Below are 18,677 nucleotides of genomic sequence, written 5' to 3' on the forward strand. Positions count from 1 at the left end.
CGGCCCAGGGGTTAGGGACCACTGCTCTAACGTACACACAAAACAGACCACAAAACAAAACATTGTCTAACACATTGTATTTGTTCATGGCCTAATTAAACTATCGGTCAGGTTTCACATAAGATTCCATGACAAAATTTCACACGACAGAAGCTCAGCATAATTGGAAAATGTAGCAAAAGCTACCAAGACAAATTGCTCATTTTTGTCTTCAGAGGTTTTGTTGCTATTGGTGTGCAAAGTAAATGATGAGCTTTTGTGAAAATACCCGGGAAGTTCATCATGTAAGTGGACAATTTTCTTGAAATATCTTCTTTTTTTTTTCATTTCTGTGTGTTTAAGATTATTAGAAAGTGTAGAATCAACTCTTTCAGAATCTGTACAAAAGCTCAAAACAACCTCAGGAGAATTGTTCCTGGTTTTGTCATGGCCAGTCACAAATGTTTACAGCTCCTTCCCCTTACTGGAATGTAATAGACAAGTACACTAAATGAAAAACCTTTATTTTTGTTGTGATCATGACAAGGTAAAATCTGAGAAGAATTATATCTACATAGAGTTCAGCTATGGTAGTTCAAGAATTCAATCTGGAGTCCATAGTTAAAGAAGAGGCCTTGAATAAAACCAGTGTGGAGAAAAAGGAAACCTCTCCAACGGCTGTCCAAAAGAAAACAATGTAGCATAGGTTTGTGTAGCAACAAGAAAACAAAATTTCACATTTAGCCAAGACTCAAGCTGCTAACTTACCTTTAATACTATGTTTTCAATTGCCATTATTATTTCTTTAAAATAAGCTTAAGAAAAATAATTCAACAAAAAAGAACCAGATTAAATGGCTTGTTAAAGCAAGAAGGAACATGAATGTACGGCAAGTATGACAAAAAAAAATTTCTAAAGACTGTCTGGTTTAATTAGAACCCTAATCAAGCATGTGGGTGTGAAACCACTGCTTAATACCTCTGTGGAACACAGAACAAGGCAGTGCGTACTGAGTCACAGCTCCAGAGTGAAAATCCCTAACTTGTTACTGAACGGTTGGGTAAAGTCCCACAACAAAATGACCTTGAACTGTTGAGCAGCTACAATCAAATCTGTATTTGTTACTTTTAAAGTAACAAACACAATTTCTTAACCAGGGATTCATCCAGTGTGTTACAAGTAAGCAGATTGCATTTATTTATTTTATTTGCCTATAAACCTAACAAAAATACAAATGAGTATAAAGAGCATCTATCCTACTACAAATTTGAGTGAGAGATAACATTCTCCATCTGGTGTCAGGATTGTTACCCATACTTCTTTTTTATTCACTTTGAGAAAACAAATCATTTCAGTTTTCATCAGTAGAGAAGTTCATCCACTTCTATATCTAATAATTATATATGTATGAAAAAGAACTCGGCATCCATAATAATCATTTTTACTTTAATGTGACTTTTTTGATGTCATGAAACTAAGGCTAGTGAAGGACTGCAGATCCGTGATAGACTAAAATGTTTAAGTGAATCTGTTCCACCCTCTTATGGCAGCTTGAGCAGTTCTTGGCCTACCCTGTACAAACTGAGGACTGAGTTAATATTTGGCCCTAAACTTCAACAAGAAGCATACAGATACATAAATCTCAGGTAGATCAAGAAATGGCGACTGTTTAATCAGTAGTAGATTATTTGTAAACTGTGATCATGTGGACTCAGAAATCAGATCAACTATAACTTTTGCCAATTGATCAAGTCATAATTTTTATTTCTCATTATACTTTTAGAACATAAAATTGTGCTGGTACCCTTAGTGATAAATGATAAATAAACAATAAAGCATATATCTGTTGCTAAAGTCTCAATTGGTTTTTAGGGTTTAGCAAATGGATACAAGTGTGTCTGCAGGGAGGCAGAGAGGATGGAAGGTGGACAGATGTTTCACAGCTCTTGGGAAAAAGCTTTTCCTTAGTTTGTAGTCTTTATACACCTGTACTGTTTCCCAGATGGCAGCGGTACAAACAGTTTGTGTCCTGGCTGGTTGGAGACCAGGTGTCCTACCAGCAATATGGCTGACCTTCCTTTGCAGTTTGCCAGCTTATATTAGGTAAAAATTCAGTAACTGACTCCCAACAATCCACTGGGCAGTTTTCACCACCTGGGCCAAATCAGGCTAACATAACATCCACTAGACAATATTAACAACAAGAATCATGGTCGTTTGTCTGCCCTACTATCACAAATGTAAAAGTGTGGAGTTTGATTAACTCTCTTGGGATTTTAGCTAGATCTATGTACTTTAATTAGACAAGACAACACTACGGTCAGAAACAAGTATCACTAGTGCAATAAAGGATGTAGGAAAACTGCCATGATTGCTATTGGTGGAGGTTCTATGATTTCTCTTCCACACACAACAAGAGAGCATAACATCCTAAGCTCTTTAAAATACCACAATCCAGTGGAGTCTAAGAGAAAACTAAAAATGGGTGGTCCTTGATTACATCAATGGGATAATGATTAAAAACATAAGTCTATACAAAAACACAGTCACTCCAGTCCCTAGATCTCAATCCTTTAGAAAACTTGAGGGCTGAACTGAAGAGAAAAAGAACATAAGAGAGAACCCAGGACTCTAAACCAGTGGTGTCCAAAGTCTGTCCATAATCATGACACAAGCTGTGTTTCCATTACAAGTGTGCGCAAACCTTTGCCTATGTTCTGATAATGTCACATCAAGCTACAAATGCCGTTTTTCCTCCAAAAACCGACCCCACACTGTGAAAAACAAAGAAAGCTGCCATGTTTCCCTACATGGCAGCTTTCTAACAGATGAGTTAGTTCTAATAATCTGCCTGCATAAACTCTCTCTGCTCCCAATAGAACTTGCCCCTTCTCCTGTCAACACTGAGCCATTTAAACGCAACGTGTGATAAAACGTCAACAGTGCACAGACCAGCTGGCACTCATCTAACTCCCTGCTGGCCTACGGTCAGGCTCCGACTGACTCATGCCAATCACATGACATGCTGAAACCAAATATGCAGAATAGCAAACCAAAGTCAAAAATACACCAGCAGCTGGTGAGCAAATATGTAACCAGGACAATGTTGTCGAGTAACAGTGAAGTTTCACAATCCTTTTTAACTTCCACACCGTCTGGAAATAGACAAGTGGAATATTACTAATAGACAATGATCACAGAATCTGCTTTATTTAGAGCTGAAGTGTAGACGTATAAAATCAGGTGAAGTAGACGTATGAGGACGGTGGAACGGTGCAGGTCCCTCAATTGCTGCTCTAACATCTGCTGCTAAAAGGGCAGAGAGTAGTGTGCAAACAGAGAGAGGTTTGTGTGGTTTGTGGATTTCACAATCACCACATTCCATCTGCATGCATTCTTCTACACCTGCCTGTACCTGCCACCCTCATGCTCCCCCTGCGTTACAAACACCTGCTCGTATTTAACTTCTCGACAGCTCTCAGAACTGCAAAGGTGAATTAAAAAAAATACCTGACCGCTTGTTTCCCGGTCTGCTGTATTTACGTCCCGTCACTTTCTCAGACTTACCAGCTTGGCATGTGGCCGGTGGCTGGGCCACAGTCTCGCTGCTAGCATTTTGTCCCATGCTGGGGCCTGTGCCCCCACCGGCCGGCCAGTCGCTGCCTCACCTGAGGCCCCGCGGCAGGAGAGAAGAACCTTACTCCAACTCGCTCTTCTCAAAAGCACACCAAACTACTGTAACTACTGTCTTGTCTGCTCACTCAAGGCGTTTAGTGTCTCTTGGCTGTAGAGTCCAGCACCTCCCCCTTTCTTCAGCTTGAGTCACTTGTTCTCTCCCTCCCTCCCAGCTTCCTTCGTCTCCTTGCTTTGAAACACAAACACGCTCCCTCTCAGCACTTAAGTCCCTCCCTTCATGGAGATCTGGCTTCATAAATAAGGTCCACAGGAAAGGTAGACCAACAGAGATGGAAGTCATTTCTAAAAGTGGATTTCTCAGGGGCAAAGTTCAAAGCATGCAGGCCTTGAGGTTTGACTGCTCTGACCACCAGACCTTGTGGGATTTGCAACATATTGACCTCTTCCCTCCCATTACCATGCTACATGTTTTCTGCTGTTAGCACCGTCTCACTGAGGGACAATAAAGGATGGGGTCGGACCTTGCAGGCTGATGTAATCTGAGAAGCACAAGGTGAGCCAGACTGAGGTGGAGCGCAGTGACAGAGAACAGGAAGTGACACAATGTAGGTGTACTGTGACCCTGAGGATTGTCCTTTTAAACCATGTGTAAAATAATGACTGGAGGTCTTATGTTAGCGACCCGAGTATGAGAGATGAAACTCCTACTATGTGATAACTAGATATTACCTATATCAGTCCTGATACTGGAAAAAAAAAAATCTAGATCAGGTATCGGTGACATTGTGCCTGATTCATAAGGGCAGATCTATGCAGTCTAATTGTATGCTTTGTGCTATGATGATGTCATGTTTTATCATTTATTTTATATTATATTTAGAATCCCTAATTTTTAAATTAGGAATTAATTTAGAAATTAGGTTTCTGAACCATTTAAAAGGTTGGTGGCAGTTTAATTTATAAAAGATATTCAACCTATTGTTTTATTCCTTTCAGTTTCTTTATTATTTATTCAGCCACAGTCGGTGGCAACCTTCTTGCGACCAGAAGGTTGTAGGTTCGATTCCAGCTTCCTCCTGCCACATGTTGATGTGCCTCTGGGCAAGGCACTTAAACCCAAATTGCCTACCGATCTGCGTATCGGTGTATAAATGCATGTGTGTTTGTGAGTGCAAAGGGTGAATGTGACTCTAGTGTAAAGCGCTTTGAGTGGTCAAAATGACTGGAAAAGCACTATATAAGTTCAGTCCATTTACCATTTTACATAAGCTGTTATGCTTTTAATTGCACAGACTGAACAAATTAAAGTTGTTTTGTTTTTACATGTTTGACCAAGCTTTTGTAGCCATGGGTGGATTTAAGTGTGCTGAACTGGTGTAGAGTAAGCAAATTCATTTTTAATTTAGTACAAAGATGTCTATGATTTTTTTTCTAATAAATCTTTTAAGTCAATTCAGATGTTTTTATGTATCGGATCGCTTTCAGCAGATACTAGACTTCAGATATGCGTGGTTGTATTTAAAAACACAGAAACAATTATCACAATTTGAATAAAAGAAGAATTTTAAACAAGACAGATTATTTTACCTTTTGCAGTTTTGCACATAATTTTTTAGTTCTTTCAAAAACATGAGTGTGAAACACGTTGTAACACCTTGTAAAACTAACGTTTTGGTAAATCACAGCAGTTAGTTTCATTTGTGAAACATGATAACAATAATTGTTGACCTCTGGCTACTGATTAGTTCAATTTCTTTCATTCAAACCATAGATACATACTTTTTGGGTTAACAAATATGGTTAAAATGGAATTCAGAAAAAATTTTGTTTTATTTTTCTAAATTCCCAAGTGGAATTTGGGAAAAAAATACAATGGAATTTGGGAAATAAAAAATTTAATAGAACCCACACTGATCTCAATAAGCTGCTGTTTTGAAGGGCAGATTTATTTTTTCTTTCTTTCAGAGACTTCAATATCCATTTTATGTGTTGTTTTGGTTTTGTTTAAAGTAATTTTGCATTACAGATGAAAAGAACCGTTTGTCCTGAAACTTCTGAACTGGCAGTTTTAGCTTCACCTGTTTCAAATTCTATTAAAAAGAATCTCCTATTAAGTACAGTTGGCTATCCAATTATGAATCCATAAAAACAATCACCACATCAGTCTGGTTCTGTACTGATGCTAAGTAAAGGAGAGAGGTCTGAGATTTTCACATGTTAATGTTAGAAGTATTTTTTAGCTACAGATGTATCTTTTGCTACAAAAGATCAAGTGTTCACTAAAGGAATGCCATTATTGCATTTTAAGTGATAGAATGCTCATTTTAAAAAAATAAACTATTTTATTTTTTTTTCATCTTTTAATGCATGTATTGTATAAAAATGTTTAAATATTAAAATCAAAAATATGTTGGATGTGCCAATTATATTCATCCAATTAATTAAGAATTAATTAATAACCACAACTAATAATTGTTGGTGCCATAGTGTCAAAATGTCAATTACCCAATCACTGAACCAGGACCATGTCTATCAGGGAGAATGGATTATATCAACACGTTGCAGAAGAAAAATAATTACTTTGTGAAATGCAGCTTTTATTAATAAAAGATCAATGAAACTGTAAGTTCCCCTGATTGTTTCTTATAGAAACTAATAAACTAAGTTAGATCAACAGAGAAAACAGTGCTTATGCTTCTATTTGTCATCTGAATCAAGTTATACTCTTGCTCCCTCTACAGGTCACTTGAGGTACTACAATACAGCAGCCTGTGACTCATGTAGGATCGATCACAAGACAGAAATCAAGACAATAGTCCAATAACACCTAGGTAAATAAAGAGAAATGATGGGCTTTTATTGTGTAAGTTATATTTCCACGGCCTGTACATTCTATTTAAAGAAGAGCAGCAGGCAGACATTTCAACAGGCTCCTCTCAACAAAGCCTGGACCTGGACCTGTGAGCTGCTTAACACAACTGTGTTTAGATCAGAAAGGTCCCATTTCAGACTGAGCTGAAGAGGAAGTCCAGTTTATTTTTACTGCTTGGCCACACGTCCAGGCAGAGATGAGTTCCCTAAGCTGTCCTCAGTGAGGCCCTCTTAGTACTAAAGCGCTCTTGGCACCCTGCCCTGTCTCCTCATGGTGCTTCTAGAGAAAACACAACAAACAACCAACCTGCAAGACTGACTCATAACTTATACTCTTCAACTGCAACAGGCACAGGCAAAGAACATTCCACATGTGATATTCAGGAAACAGGTTTACTTACAAATATGTTGAGACTGCACAGCCATGTCAAACGTTGCACCACTGCTGCCTTTCCTGCACTGTGGCACTGAGCGTCAGGTAATGTGAGTGCGCACAGATACTTAGAGCTTGTTAAATGATTGAGGTCAACAGTGAAATAGATTCAAGGCTATCTGTGACTGTAAGGGAAACCAGCAGTGTTGCTACAGGTAGGTGTGTGTACTCAGGGTGAGGACCGATCAGAAGGTTTCAGTGATAAAAAGCATGATGCGTCAAACAGTCAACCCTTAAACCCTCACTCCGCCACTCATCCTGTATTCTGCTCAGATAACTTGAAAATAGCAAGGAATCTCACAGCAGCAACAATGAACAGCTTCCAATGCATGAAGATGCAGATGTGGCTTATTGTCAATTGATTAATAAACATCAAAACTCCATTATGTCTGCACTATATGCTGTGGAAAACCTTAATGACATTTTAAAACTAAAACATGATGAGTCAGATTACTCTGGACCACCTGAGGGTGGTGGTAGAGCAACTAATCTTAACACCGAACACCATCGAACAGGCAGAGATAAAGCTTCCCTAGCAACATAAAAAAAGTTCAACATTGGAACTGCTTTGGTGGAAAAGGACCCTACTATCGCCCCCTACCTTTTCTCTGCTTTGGAATCTCCATAGACAACAACTTTTACATTTTACATCTAGAATCACACAGAGTTACACCCTTAACTCTCTGGCTTCATTGCTAAACAACTCAACTCAAGATGTTCCTCCTGATATACTATAATGTTCTAAACATCTCTTTTTTCATTACTCCCATTAATAATCCTAACATCTCCAGCTCAGCACCTTGTCTTTGTTACTACTATTGTGCCAAAACCTTAAATTCCTCCTTTCACTCTAGAATGTTTCAGTAACAAATAAGACACAGCTGTCACTGTCTTCTTAACTTCTGATGTGCAACGGTCCTGACCTGGCGTTCTTCAATTTATCCAATCTCAGTACTTCTGCTCTTTGCATTATAACATTGGATCTGTAGATAGTTTTTGGCAGGACATCCCAATTGTCCACGCTTATGATCTGTTTCCACTGAGCGGTTTGGTACGCTGTTTTATGGTGCAGCGTTTAGGAAATAATTTTGACCACTAGTTGAACTCTCAATGCGTAGACAAAATTAAACTCAAACGTGCACCAATGACATCAAGTCATACAAGTGCAACAACAAACATGATGAATGTGTCCTGCTTGTCGCAAGCAGTGTCCTTTTGTCTCCCAATCATTGGGCAGTGTAGCGTGATGTCAGTAGCTCCACCCTGACTGTACATTGTCTTAGACCTGCAACTGAAGAGGGCCCACAAATGACGCAGTACGGGTCAGCTGTATAGACCGCTAACATGATGAAAAAAGACAACATAGAGTTCTGAATCGCAGATGTTAATTGTGAAAATCAATTCTCTGCTTCAACACACTAGAGTAGAGGGTGCATTTATAGCAGTTTTCTGGCAGATCACCAATATTTTAAAGGCCTGACTTGCTGAGGAGGTAATTTAGTCGTTTTATTCAGGTGTGCTAGACCAATGACACATCTGAAAAGGTTGCAGAGCAAAGACCCCCAAGGACTCAAATAGCTTTTAAAGAATCCGAAGCCCAATGTCAAGGCGCAAAATTATGAAGTAAATCTTTTTAAAGTCATATCTGATATATAGAGCATTTTTATAACTGAAGGTAACGTAATTGCTTGCTTGTGCTCTAAAATGCCACCATATGCCAGGAAAACACGTAATCCTACCCCTTTAAGGCTCTCCAATATGCCGTTGACAGAATGTTGTATTTGGAATTTGTTGTTAAAAGTCTGGAACAAGCCAAGCATTTAGTAGTTTTAAAAAAGTACAATATGTCGGAAGTGCATGCATTACTTATAGCAATTGTGTTCCCAGCAGAGAGAGAAACAAACAGCTGGCCTGACTCAACTCAACTCAACCCGAGCACTTTTCTAAAGGTTTCTCATCTACAAACAATGTCACAGAAAATTTAAAACAGATCTCAACTTTTACAATGCAGTAATAGTTCAAAGGTTTTCTTACCAGGTTTTTCCATTACAGTGTCCAAAACTCAGCCGTTAGTACCTGAAACAGATAAACAGGATCAGTTTCAAACTTAATTCAGCTGTTCACATGAAAACCTGACAGATTATCTACTGCTATAAATTATGTCATTGTCTATTATTTTGCGAAAGCGTTGTCAGGTGTTTTTGGTTATATCTGCACAAAATATACAATGACAAATATTCACTATTATAAATTAAAATTAAATAGCAAGAAGCAGCATACAAGGCAGCATTTATCTTTTTTTTATATATATAAAAAAAGATCTTCTTTTTTCCTTCAGTGGTTCTTGTTGCAGCATGTTAGAGGTTGAACAGCCCCTATATGTAGCTCAGTACACGTCAACAACTTGTTTCTGATTCTAGTTTTTATGTCACAAAATGCTCTGGAGTATATCAGACAGATGATTTCCCATGTGAGCTGTTGAATGGTGTGTCCTGCAGCTTTAAGAACCAGCACTAGCTTGGGGTTGTTTGTGGAGTCAAAGAAATCACAGGGACAAGGACAAACCAAACAGCTGACAGCAGCAAAATTCTGGGTTTTTTTGTCCCAGTGAAGACAACATGATAAGAGTTTTTAGGTTGCTCTCGTTTCTATTGGTCAAAATTAGTGGGCGGGGCTACCATGTGATGACATCCAAGGTTGGTGGTTTCAGTGGTATCGACCTGCCCTTTGGCAGAGAACCAACTTTTAAACCCAGCCTGGGTGACTCACACACGGCATGAATCTCTTACTACAAATCAAAAATCACAGGCTCACTGATCATTAAAACCTCATCATCTCGTCGTCTTGGCAGCCAGGGATGCAAATGTACAACAACCAAATCCATGACACTCACAGTCGACACCCTTGTTCGCGTTGAGCTTTTGCAGAGTAAGCAAGTTATGAGCAACTGGATTTTGTTGTGCCATTTCCTCAAAATGGGGAGTGAAGACTTCCAGGAAGTAGTCCACTCCAGTAACAGTCAACAACATCAAACCAGGCGGATTCATAATTTCTGCTTCAGTCAGTGCTCCGTTGGAGCCGCCAACGCCTCTGGCTGGCAGAGTGGCTTCAGTCAAACCAGATTGACAGGTTAAAATGTGCATAGCCTGTCCTTCATGCTTCCACTGTACATCACTGCTCAACTAAGGCATACAACGACATGTAAACAATCCTAATTCATCCAATAATATTCTATTTTAAAACCGTCCTGCTAAGTCTGAAGGTGTAATAATAGATTTTTATAACACTGACCAAAATGTGCTCATGCATTAGATATTCTTTTCAATCAGCTGTAGAGAGAAGAGAAGTTGAGATGGAGTCAAACTCACTAATAATTCACCAGATAGAGTTCAGCCGGCCTGCACAGCCCAGTTCGTTCTCAGGTGTCTTCCTCTGCGATGTTTCCAGCTTGCGGCTCAACAAACACCAAGCCAAGTTAATGTGCACCAGCCTGTTTTCGTATGCTTAGTCCAAACAGGAAAACTCGTCCACACGGTGTGAAAGAGGAAAAGCGCACACGCTCACGCCCCGTCAGCCCAACGTTTATGTTGAGGGCCTGAGCGGGACGTTGACTGCAACAGCTTCAAACCAGAGCTTCTATGTTGCCGGAGAAAAGTCAAGAACAAAATGTTTGTCACAGCACAAAAAAAAAAGCTTGGGAGCTGAGAATAGCAGCCAGATTTTCAGGTTTGGTAACAGGAGCCATCAGCAATATTCCTGGCCTTTTCACAAGAGAAAGGGACACTGCGAACTGAGAAAACAGCTGACCGAATGACAGAGAAAGAGGACTGGAACCATGTCACAACAATCAGTAGTTCTGCATTTCTGCTTAAGGTTATTATAACTTCATAATCAATGAGTTAGCAACTATGTACAGTATACCATGATTTCCCCCAGTTCTCTCAGTATTAACTGTAGAAATACATTACTCAGTCAGAAACAACCAACCAGGGTCAGGAGGAGGGGTTTAGCGCTGTCAATCACTCTCATGCTCACCTGCTCCTGCTTGCTCTATGCTATCCTACACTTGGTTCACAACATAGCTTGCCATGAATGCTAAGGCAAGTTAGCATAGCCACTTATGATGGTGAATAAATGGTAAGTCGTTTCTCCGCCATTAGCACATTGAGCAGTAGTTGACTGACAGCACTAAGACCCTCGTCAAAAGCTACCAACAGCTTTATATATTTTTGCGCCATAAAAGGGAAACCTATAATCAAGGCACTGAGTCTGAAAGCAGTCATTTTGGTTAACCATTCATACCTAAACACAGCTCAAGTCCATCCGACTGACCAAGTATCTTATTAATATAAACAGCATAAATGAAAACCTTAAAACATTGGTAGGTTCTGATAGTCAGAACCTACCAAATTCTGGCTTCAAACAGTCTTTTGCAAATAAAATATTGATAATGAGCTGACCATTGCAATTTGACATATTGTGAGATTTTTAACCTGAAGTGAGGTGAGGGCCTGAGGCAGTAAACTCTCAACATCACCAGGTGCTGTTTAAATCTTATGGAAAGATCGAGAAAGCAAGAAAACAGCAGAGGTCAATTCTCCCATGTCACTCCATCGTTTGATCACTGAGGATCCAAATGACTCACTTTACCCAACAGGCACTGGGCCAACCAACTGGATCAGAACATTACAGTTCTGAAAGTTGAAAACAGAGTGGCAGTTGTGAACTCTTCTTTATTAATTGTACTTTTTAGTTGTGTTTTCCACAGATTTAGAAAAAAATCTCCTCCTCTGACTGAGATGGAGAACAGGCACAAAGGGAAGAGCACAGCATTATCACGTCATCTGAAGTGCCCAGGTTGGGACAGTGGAACATGTTCCAGTAATGTTATCCTTGCCAGAAAACAATCTAATCTCAAACAAGGCGAACAAAAATGAATATAGAATGTAGCCGGCGTCCTAAAAAGGAACAGATTCCACAAGAACTAGTTCCTTTGAGGAACCTTCAATCCCATCTCTGTTGAGGTGTTACAGAATGAAGTCAACAGGAGTACCAACATGTTCAAACATGTTTGGAGCTCACTGAGGCAGAAGAGCAAGACTTTAAAGTAGATAACCGGAAGGACAACTGTGTTCCTCAGAGCTGCTTGATTTCCTCTTCTGGACTTTAAACCAGGAGCAAGGAGGATGTGGAAAAGTCAGCAGCGTTTTGGAAATCTCTGTGCAATGGGATGGAGTCTAGACTATCTATGGAAAACACACAGACTTCACTGTTTCAACAGAGATACCAACTATAGGTATGAATGGGCCTACATCAATAAATCAGCCTCAGTTTCCTTCATTTTGGGAGATCGGTGATCGGCTGATACCTGCATGTGAAACTAATCTTATCTACCTCAGTAAAGGTCTACATCGACCTCTGTCCTCTTTAGCTCTGCTGTGAGAGAAGGTTGGCTGACAGATGTTTGCAGCTAAAAATAGTTCCCCCACTGTTGCCAACTCAGCAATTTTCCTGCTATATGTAGCAACATTTCAGACAAAATAAAAGTAAAAATCAGCAGCAAAAATTGGAATCGGCAAGTTAGGCTCCGTAACTGGCGATCAGACAGAAAAGTGCCATTAGTGCGCTCCTATATGCTATGAATCACGTGTCAAACTCAAGGGCCACGGGCCAAATCCGGCCCACTGTAGCTATTTTGTGGACTCTAGAGGACCACATAACAGTTGTGTGCTTATTATTTTATTTTAGCAGTCAAATCAAATCAGTTTTTATTTGTACAGTCCCAACTTACACTAATGTGAAAAGACGTTCAAGATTATGTAATTTTATTAAGTATTCATTGAAAAAGAGAATATTGTAACATTCTAACAGGTAGTTTTATCAGTACGTTCTGACAGAGTGGCCCTTGAAGAACATTCACGATGTTGATATGAAATGAAAATGAGTTTTACACCCCCGATAAAGATCCTTTAGCATCTTGGACTCCATAGTCATATTATTTTACACCCACACAGGGACTCCTTTTTTTTTTTCTTAGATTTTCAGATAAAATACTTCATTAAATTATGCTTTACTATTTAGAACTCTGTGTTCCAACGAGATGATTATTTGTGTTGCGCAATACTCTCTTTTAAACCAATAAGCTGTTGACGAATGTTAAGTGTTATTAGCCGCTATAGAGGGAGACAGCGAGGGACAGAAGAAAGCACCGCCAAGAAAGAGACCTAAAATGTCAAAGTGTGGTATCAATTTAGACTAAAAAGATGTTTTTGCTCCCTTTGCTAAAGACTCAAACATTTGTCTGTGATTATCAGTACAGAATCTGACATGTTTTACATGTACAGGAAATGCATTTTAGCTAACATTACATGTACTCAATGACCAAAGAACTGATGGCACAGAAAAAAATAGCTTGGAAATACCTACTTTATGAAAAAGCTTTTTCATATTTCAAATTTGCAACTGAAAATGAAGTGTAATATAAAAGGCAGCATTTACTAATGCCCCAGTTTTGGTTTGGTTTTTCATATCTAAAAGTTAATATAAAACATTTTATTTCTCATCTGTTCTTGTGCTTTAAATTGCTTTTTCACATTTCAAACTTGAGACAAAAAGTAATTTTTGAATCACTTTGCATTTTAAGAAATAAAATGTTTTCTTATTCCCGTAACAAAGAACTGAATTGATTGTTACTACCATCTTCTCTTTCATCTTTTTTTCCTAGCTTAAGTAGCTAGAATATTTTTTTTCATTTGATTACACAGAATAATCAATAGATTACTAAAATACTTGTTTACGACAAACCTGGACACATAGTGAGACTTCACTACTAACATTACAATTAAATGGTGACCAACAAGAAGGCGAGAACAGGGATTCTGAAAATTAGAAATTTGTTTAAAAAAATAAAAACACTAGCTTCAGTGAAAATTAATCCCACAGATCAGACCACAGTGTTGAACTGTGTAGAGAAATATATGTAATATATACAATATTGCTAAATATTGATTATCAACTAGAACAGCAACATTCACATTGACCCAATAATTCCATATCGGTGCATCCCTACCTGTTGGTCGGGATTATTCTTATTGGCTGGAATGTCCAAGTTCACTGTGTTTCTCTATCCAGATTTTATTCACACAATCCCGTGAGTTCCTAGTCAGATCATTAGAACCCTTCCACCCACCCCCCTTTCAAGCCCCTGGGAGCACTTCATGATTGAAAGAAACACAATCATCCATTGTGCTGAGGTCATTCTGCAGAGTTGGCATCACTAAATGAGTCGCTGAGCTGCAATTTGCATGATAGAGAGAGAGACAGACAGAGAGAGAGAGAACAAGCTGTGTGGATTTGCAGCGAGCCGCTGTCAAAAATTGTTGATGATGGCACACAGATTTGATTATATAACTCTCATGGTTCCACAACACTTACAAACTTCACTAAAAGGTTAACTAATTTCATCTCAACGCGTCCGTTAACCCCCATTCAATTCAATGTGAGTTTTCTACCAACTATAAACATCTTGTTTTAGCAAATCTAGTTAACTTGTTTATACGTAGCATCAAAATTCACAAGCAAGCAAAAAAAAAACAAATAGGCGTTTTAACAAAGAAATATCTCAAACTGTTTTGATGAAAACAAAAGTATCTTGGAGGGTGGCGGGGGGAACACGGACATGGCTTCTTTCACTGAAGCTCCCATCTCTTCCCTACCCGTCAGCACGAACCCTCAGCCTGGACAACGAAGTTCAATTTTAAAAACAATAAATGTACAAAGCACCCGAAACACGACTGACCTGAACATGGCGCTGTCTATTTACAACAAGCAGCTCCTTTTGGTCCTCCAGCTGTATGGTCGTCCCTACCGGGTGTGCTGCTGTTTTCAGGCACACAGTGCTTGTCAGAACAAGAATAAGGGGTTGACAAAGGAATGTCCTGGAATGCTTGGTAAAAAGGGCAGACTTGTTCCTTCTACTTCATGCCTTAACCATCCCAGTCATAAAAAGCCTCAGCTGGTTTTCAAACATTGAGTACATGTCTGGAATCCAGAAGGATGAATTCAGGCGTTCATATTTAGGTGAACACTGACAGCACACACTATAGCATCTGATTCAACCTCTAATCTGGAACCAAACTACAATGCCATTTCCCTGTTTTTGAGGAACATGAACTACATTTGATCAGCTTTAGCACAAAATATAAAACATAAACCTGAAGTGTATTGTTCTATATTGATGAATTCATAATTTACACACCTGTTTCCTGTAGAGTAGATACTTGATCCAATTTAATGTTGTCTATGAGTCAAGAAAGTCTAGAAATCCCCACAATTAGTGCTTAAAATAAGCAGATTAATTGGCACCTTAATCTCAGATTGTGTATTAATGAGACTGTAAACAAAGCAGAATATTGCAGTGAAGGTTGGGTGAGACTCGCCCAGATTTTCGCAAAAAGGGTGGAATAACCCTTTACCCTGCTCCAATCAGATACGAACTTCAGCTAACAAGTTAGATAACTTCTACAGCTTATTTAGCTTCGTCCCAACAAACTCCAGTCAAATACTGAACGACACAGTTTGGAATATAGCCTTACTCTACGAGTAATGTTTCTGTTCCGACCTAACAAATCTTGGATATTTAGTACAGAGTGACTTATTACATTAACAAAGGTATAAATGCTAATCCCTGACCGCTGGCGACTAAAGCTGAGTAAGCCAGCAACAGGTGGCTACATCATGTCTCACTACTGCTGCTGCTATGCGAGCTTAATAAAAAGAGATCCCACTTCTCATCCTTGTTCACCGTGGAGTGTCGCGCGCAGCAGATACTCACCTTTTCTAGTACGTACTTTAACTGTGTAGAGATGGACCCTCAAGACCCGGAGACGAGTTTCCCACCGGCGTCCTGGTTACTCCTGACACTCCTCGCTGCTGTCCATGACCCACAGGGAGGACAAGGCGGAACTAGCTCCCACGAATTAGGTTTCAGTCTAATTAAGTCACAAAAATTAACTTTGAGAACAGGAGGAGGAAACGTACAGCGTAAGCACATCCGTTGAATATTCCGCAAACGTCTTCCGCGTACTTTAAAATAAAGTATTCACACTTTTTCTGTCGAGAATTTGTTGTCCATGGATACTCGGACGTTAACCTCCGAAGATAGATTACATACTGACGCGCATGCGTACATCTGCTGGGGAAGTTGCTCCTGCACCTGACCTCCGAGCACGCGCCGCGGGCACGGGGGTAAACCTCAGCCACGTGACCGGACATCTTACAGGAAATGACCTTTTTCTCGGGTTAAGTTTAGTTTGTGTTGGAAGTGGTTAAAATGGTCAAAGGGGGGTTGATGTTTAGCTGCCGAAACGTTTAGCATTTTTTCTGGAAAATACATCAAGTTAAAATAAATAACCTAAGCATAATACATATAATCCAGTGATTACCAGGACCTTATATTGTTTGAATTTAAACTTAAGCAAAATATCAAATATTATGTTTTGTTATTACACAAAATAAAATAAATCTTGCCTGAAAATCTGGAGTATGTTGCAAAAGAATTCAAAGCCTTCATACTTTTTGCACATATTAAGTTACAACCACAAACTTCAGCATACTTTATTTGGGTTCTATAAAATAGACCATATATATATATATATATATACATATATAAATTTAGGTCTGGACATTGACTTTCGTGCAATGTAATGAAATGTTGTTCTGTTTGTTTGTTTACTACGTTGCTTTATTATCATGTAAAACACTTTGAAAATCCTTATTAATGAAATGTTGCCACATAAATAAACTTGATTTGACCGGGCCATTCCTGCTAAAAGGTCAACCTGTGCACCAGTTTCACCAGTTTCATTTCCCACATCTTGGTGGTTCCAAGATTGTCATCTATTTAGCATAATCTACTTTTGCACAAACAGGTCTTCAAGATGCACAATGACCCTCAGCTAAGTGTTTCCGAAGTGGCTTAACTTGTGATGGTCACAAGTCATGTTGTGATGGTCACAAGTCATGTTGTGACCATCACAAAGCCTTGATCTCAAGTGGGAGCACATCTGTGAGGAATGGGCGGTACAGGAAAAATATTTTAAGAAGCTTGAGGATGAAAACTGAAAAGATTTGACCCAAATAATGCAGTTCAAATGCAATTTCAAACACTGGAGAAATGAATATAAATTCCTGATATTGAAATGATCAAACATTAAACTCAGACATATTCTTTTTCTGTTTGGTCTGATTTAATTTCAGACAGTGAGAAAAAAAAGGTAGCTGTGTCTATTTATTTGGTGTATGAAAACTTCTGGTTTCAACTATAGAGGTTAGAAAACCTAATTGTGATTTCCTGTGAGATCAGCACCTTTCAACTCATATAAACTAGCGTCAAAATAACACAATACGGACTGAGCGATAATGCAAAAAACAATGGGCTAAAATTTGTAATTTAATTTAAGGAAACAACATTAAAGACTTGCATATTGCAGTGAGAGCGGTCCAGACAAAGTACTGAAAAGGTAATGTGGACACAAACACTAAATAGGGACATGGGGAGATGAAAGAGTTTTGATACTTTGTAGACTTATTTCCCCAACCCCTCCCTGTTCATGCAAATTTTAATATCAGATAAAAATTGTTTAAGAAAGTACAACATGCAGTTTTGAAATTCTGACTATTATGTGGTGGCATTTAATAATGCAGGCAAAGTTAAACTTTTTAAGCAGAAATAAGCCTTTTCAGATAGATCCGTAATACTGCACTTGTGGCAGTAAATCTGTTGGGTTTCTCTTTAGCAATACAGGACGCATAAAGAGGGGGAAAAAAGATCCACTTTTGACAAAATGCACCACTTCAGTGAACTACATGTGAAAGAAAAAGGAGTGACTGCATGTTTTGAAAAATATGCCGATTTTAAAATGAGATCTAAACCGCTGGATAAGATTTCTGGTCATTAGATAAGAGCTACTACTGCTTATAATCTTTTTAACCAATAACCATTGCTGCTGTTAAATATTTTGGATTGGAGTTCAGATTTCTTAAAGTTCTCCATCCAGGTCAGTTTGCGCTTCAACTACATAAAACTTGATGCTACGTATTTAGAAATATAACTCTTTTTGTTTTGGACTGAAACAAACACAAAAGTTGAACAACTCTGACCTCTTCTGGCCATTCCTCTCACTACAACATCATAGCAGGACCGCCGTACATCCCTTTGTACTCTATATACCTCATTTCACTGAGATAGTCTGCCACCTAGCGGTCATACTGAGGTCATGCTGCTGATGTTCAGGGTAGGGGTCATTATTGGAGATCCAGGGCACAGCATTCAGCATTTTTGTAACTCTTAAAATAATCATACTAAAATAAGATCATCTAAAATAAGAGCAGAGGCGTCTTACTCAATTATCCTGTCTTTGAATTCAAACAACATGGAGAAAAATTATCTTGATTAAATTATTTCCCTCCGTTCTTCTTCAGTAACCAAAGAACAAGGTATGAAGGTTAGAACTGATAAAAAAAAAAGGTGTGTGCCTTTTGTTTTTCATGTGTAAATACAAACAGTACTACTGCTGAGTGCGGTGATTCCCAGTCATTCCCAGTTCGCAGTTGTTTTGTTTTTGTTGTGTTCTGTGTTTTTCTGTGTATTTATTTCTAGTTTTCTTGTGTGTCTGAGTCTCTGTGTTGTCCTGTCTCCCCGTGATTAGTTCCCAGGTGTGTCTCGTTCCCTGATTACCTCTTGTGTATTTAGTGTCAC

At 38.8% G+C, this 18,677-nt stretch overlaps 1 protein-coding gene across 7 annotated transcripts in view; it reads right to left on the bottom strand.

Moving 5' to 3' along the window:
- Positions 1 to 16,096, bottom strand: part of phactr4a (phosphatase and actin regulator 4a) — a 33,342-nt gene extending 17,246 nt beyond the window's left edge. For 2 of the 7 annotated variants that reach the window (XM_044138029.1, XM_044138026.1), the window contains exons 1-2: positions 15,753 to 16,095; positions 8,954 to 8,995 (exon numbers count right to left, since the gene is read on the bottom strand). In XM_044138029.1, the coding sequence (XP_043993964.1) occupies positions 8,954 to 8,966 (13 nt within the window). In that variant the 5' untranslated portion in view covers positions 8,967 to 8,995; positions 15,753 to 16,095. Of the gene's footprint in view, positions 1 to 8,953; positions 8,996 to 10,287; positions 10,493 to 14,717; positions 14,802 to 15,752 lie in introns of those variants that run through there. The other 5 variants (XM_044138023.1, XM_044138022.1, XM_044138028.1 and 2 more) reach the window with 5 other exon arrangements.
- Positions 16,097 to 18,677: the final 2,581 nt, after the last annotated feature.

Source organism: Gambusia affinis, linkage group LG14 (genome assembly GCF_019740435.1).
Source record: "Gambusia affinis linkage group LG14, SWU_Gaff_1.0, whole genome shotgun sequence".
Classification (NCBI taxonomy): Eukaryota; Metazoa; Chordata; class Actinopteri; order Cyprinodontiformes; family Poeciliidae; genus Gambusia; species Gambusia affinis.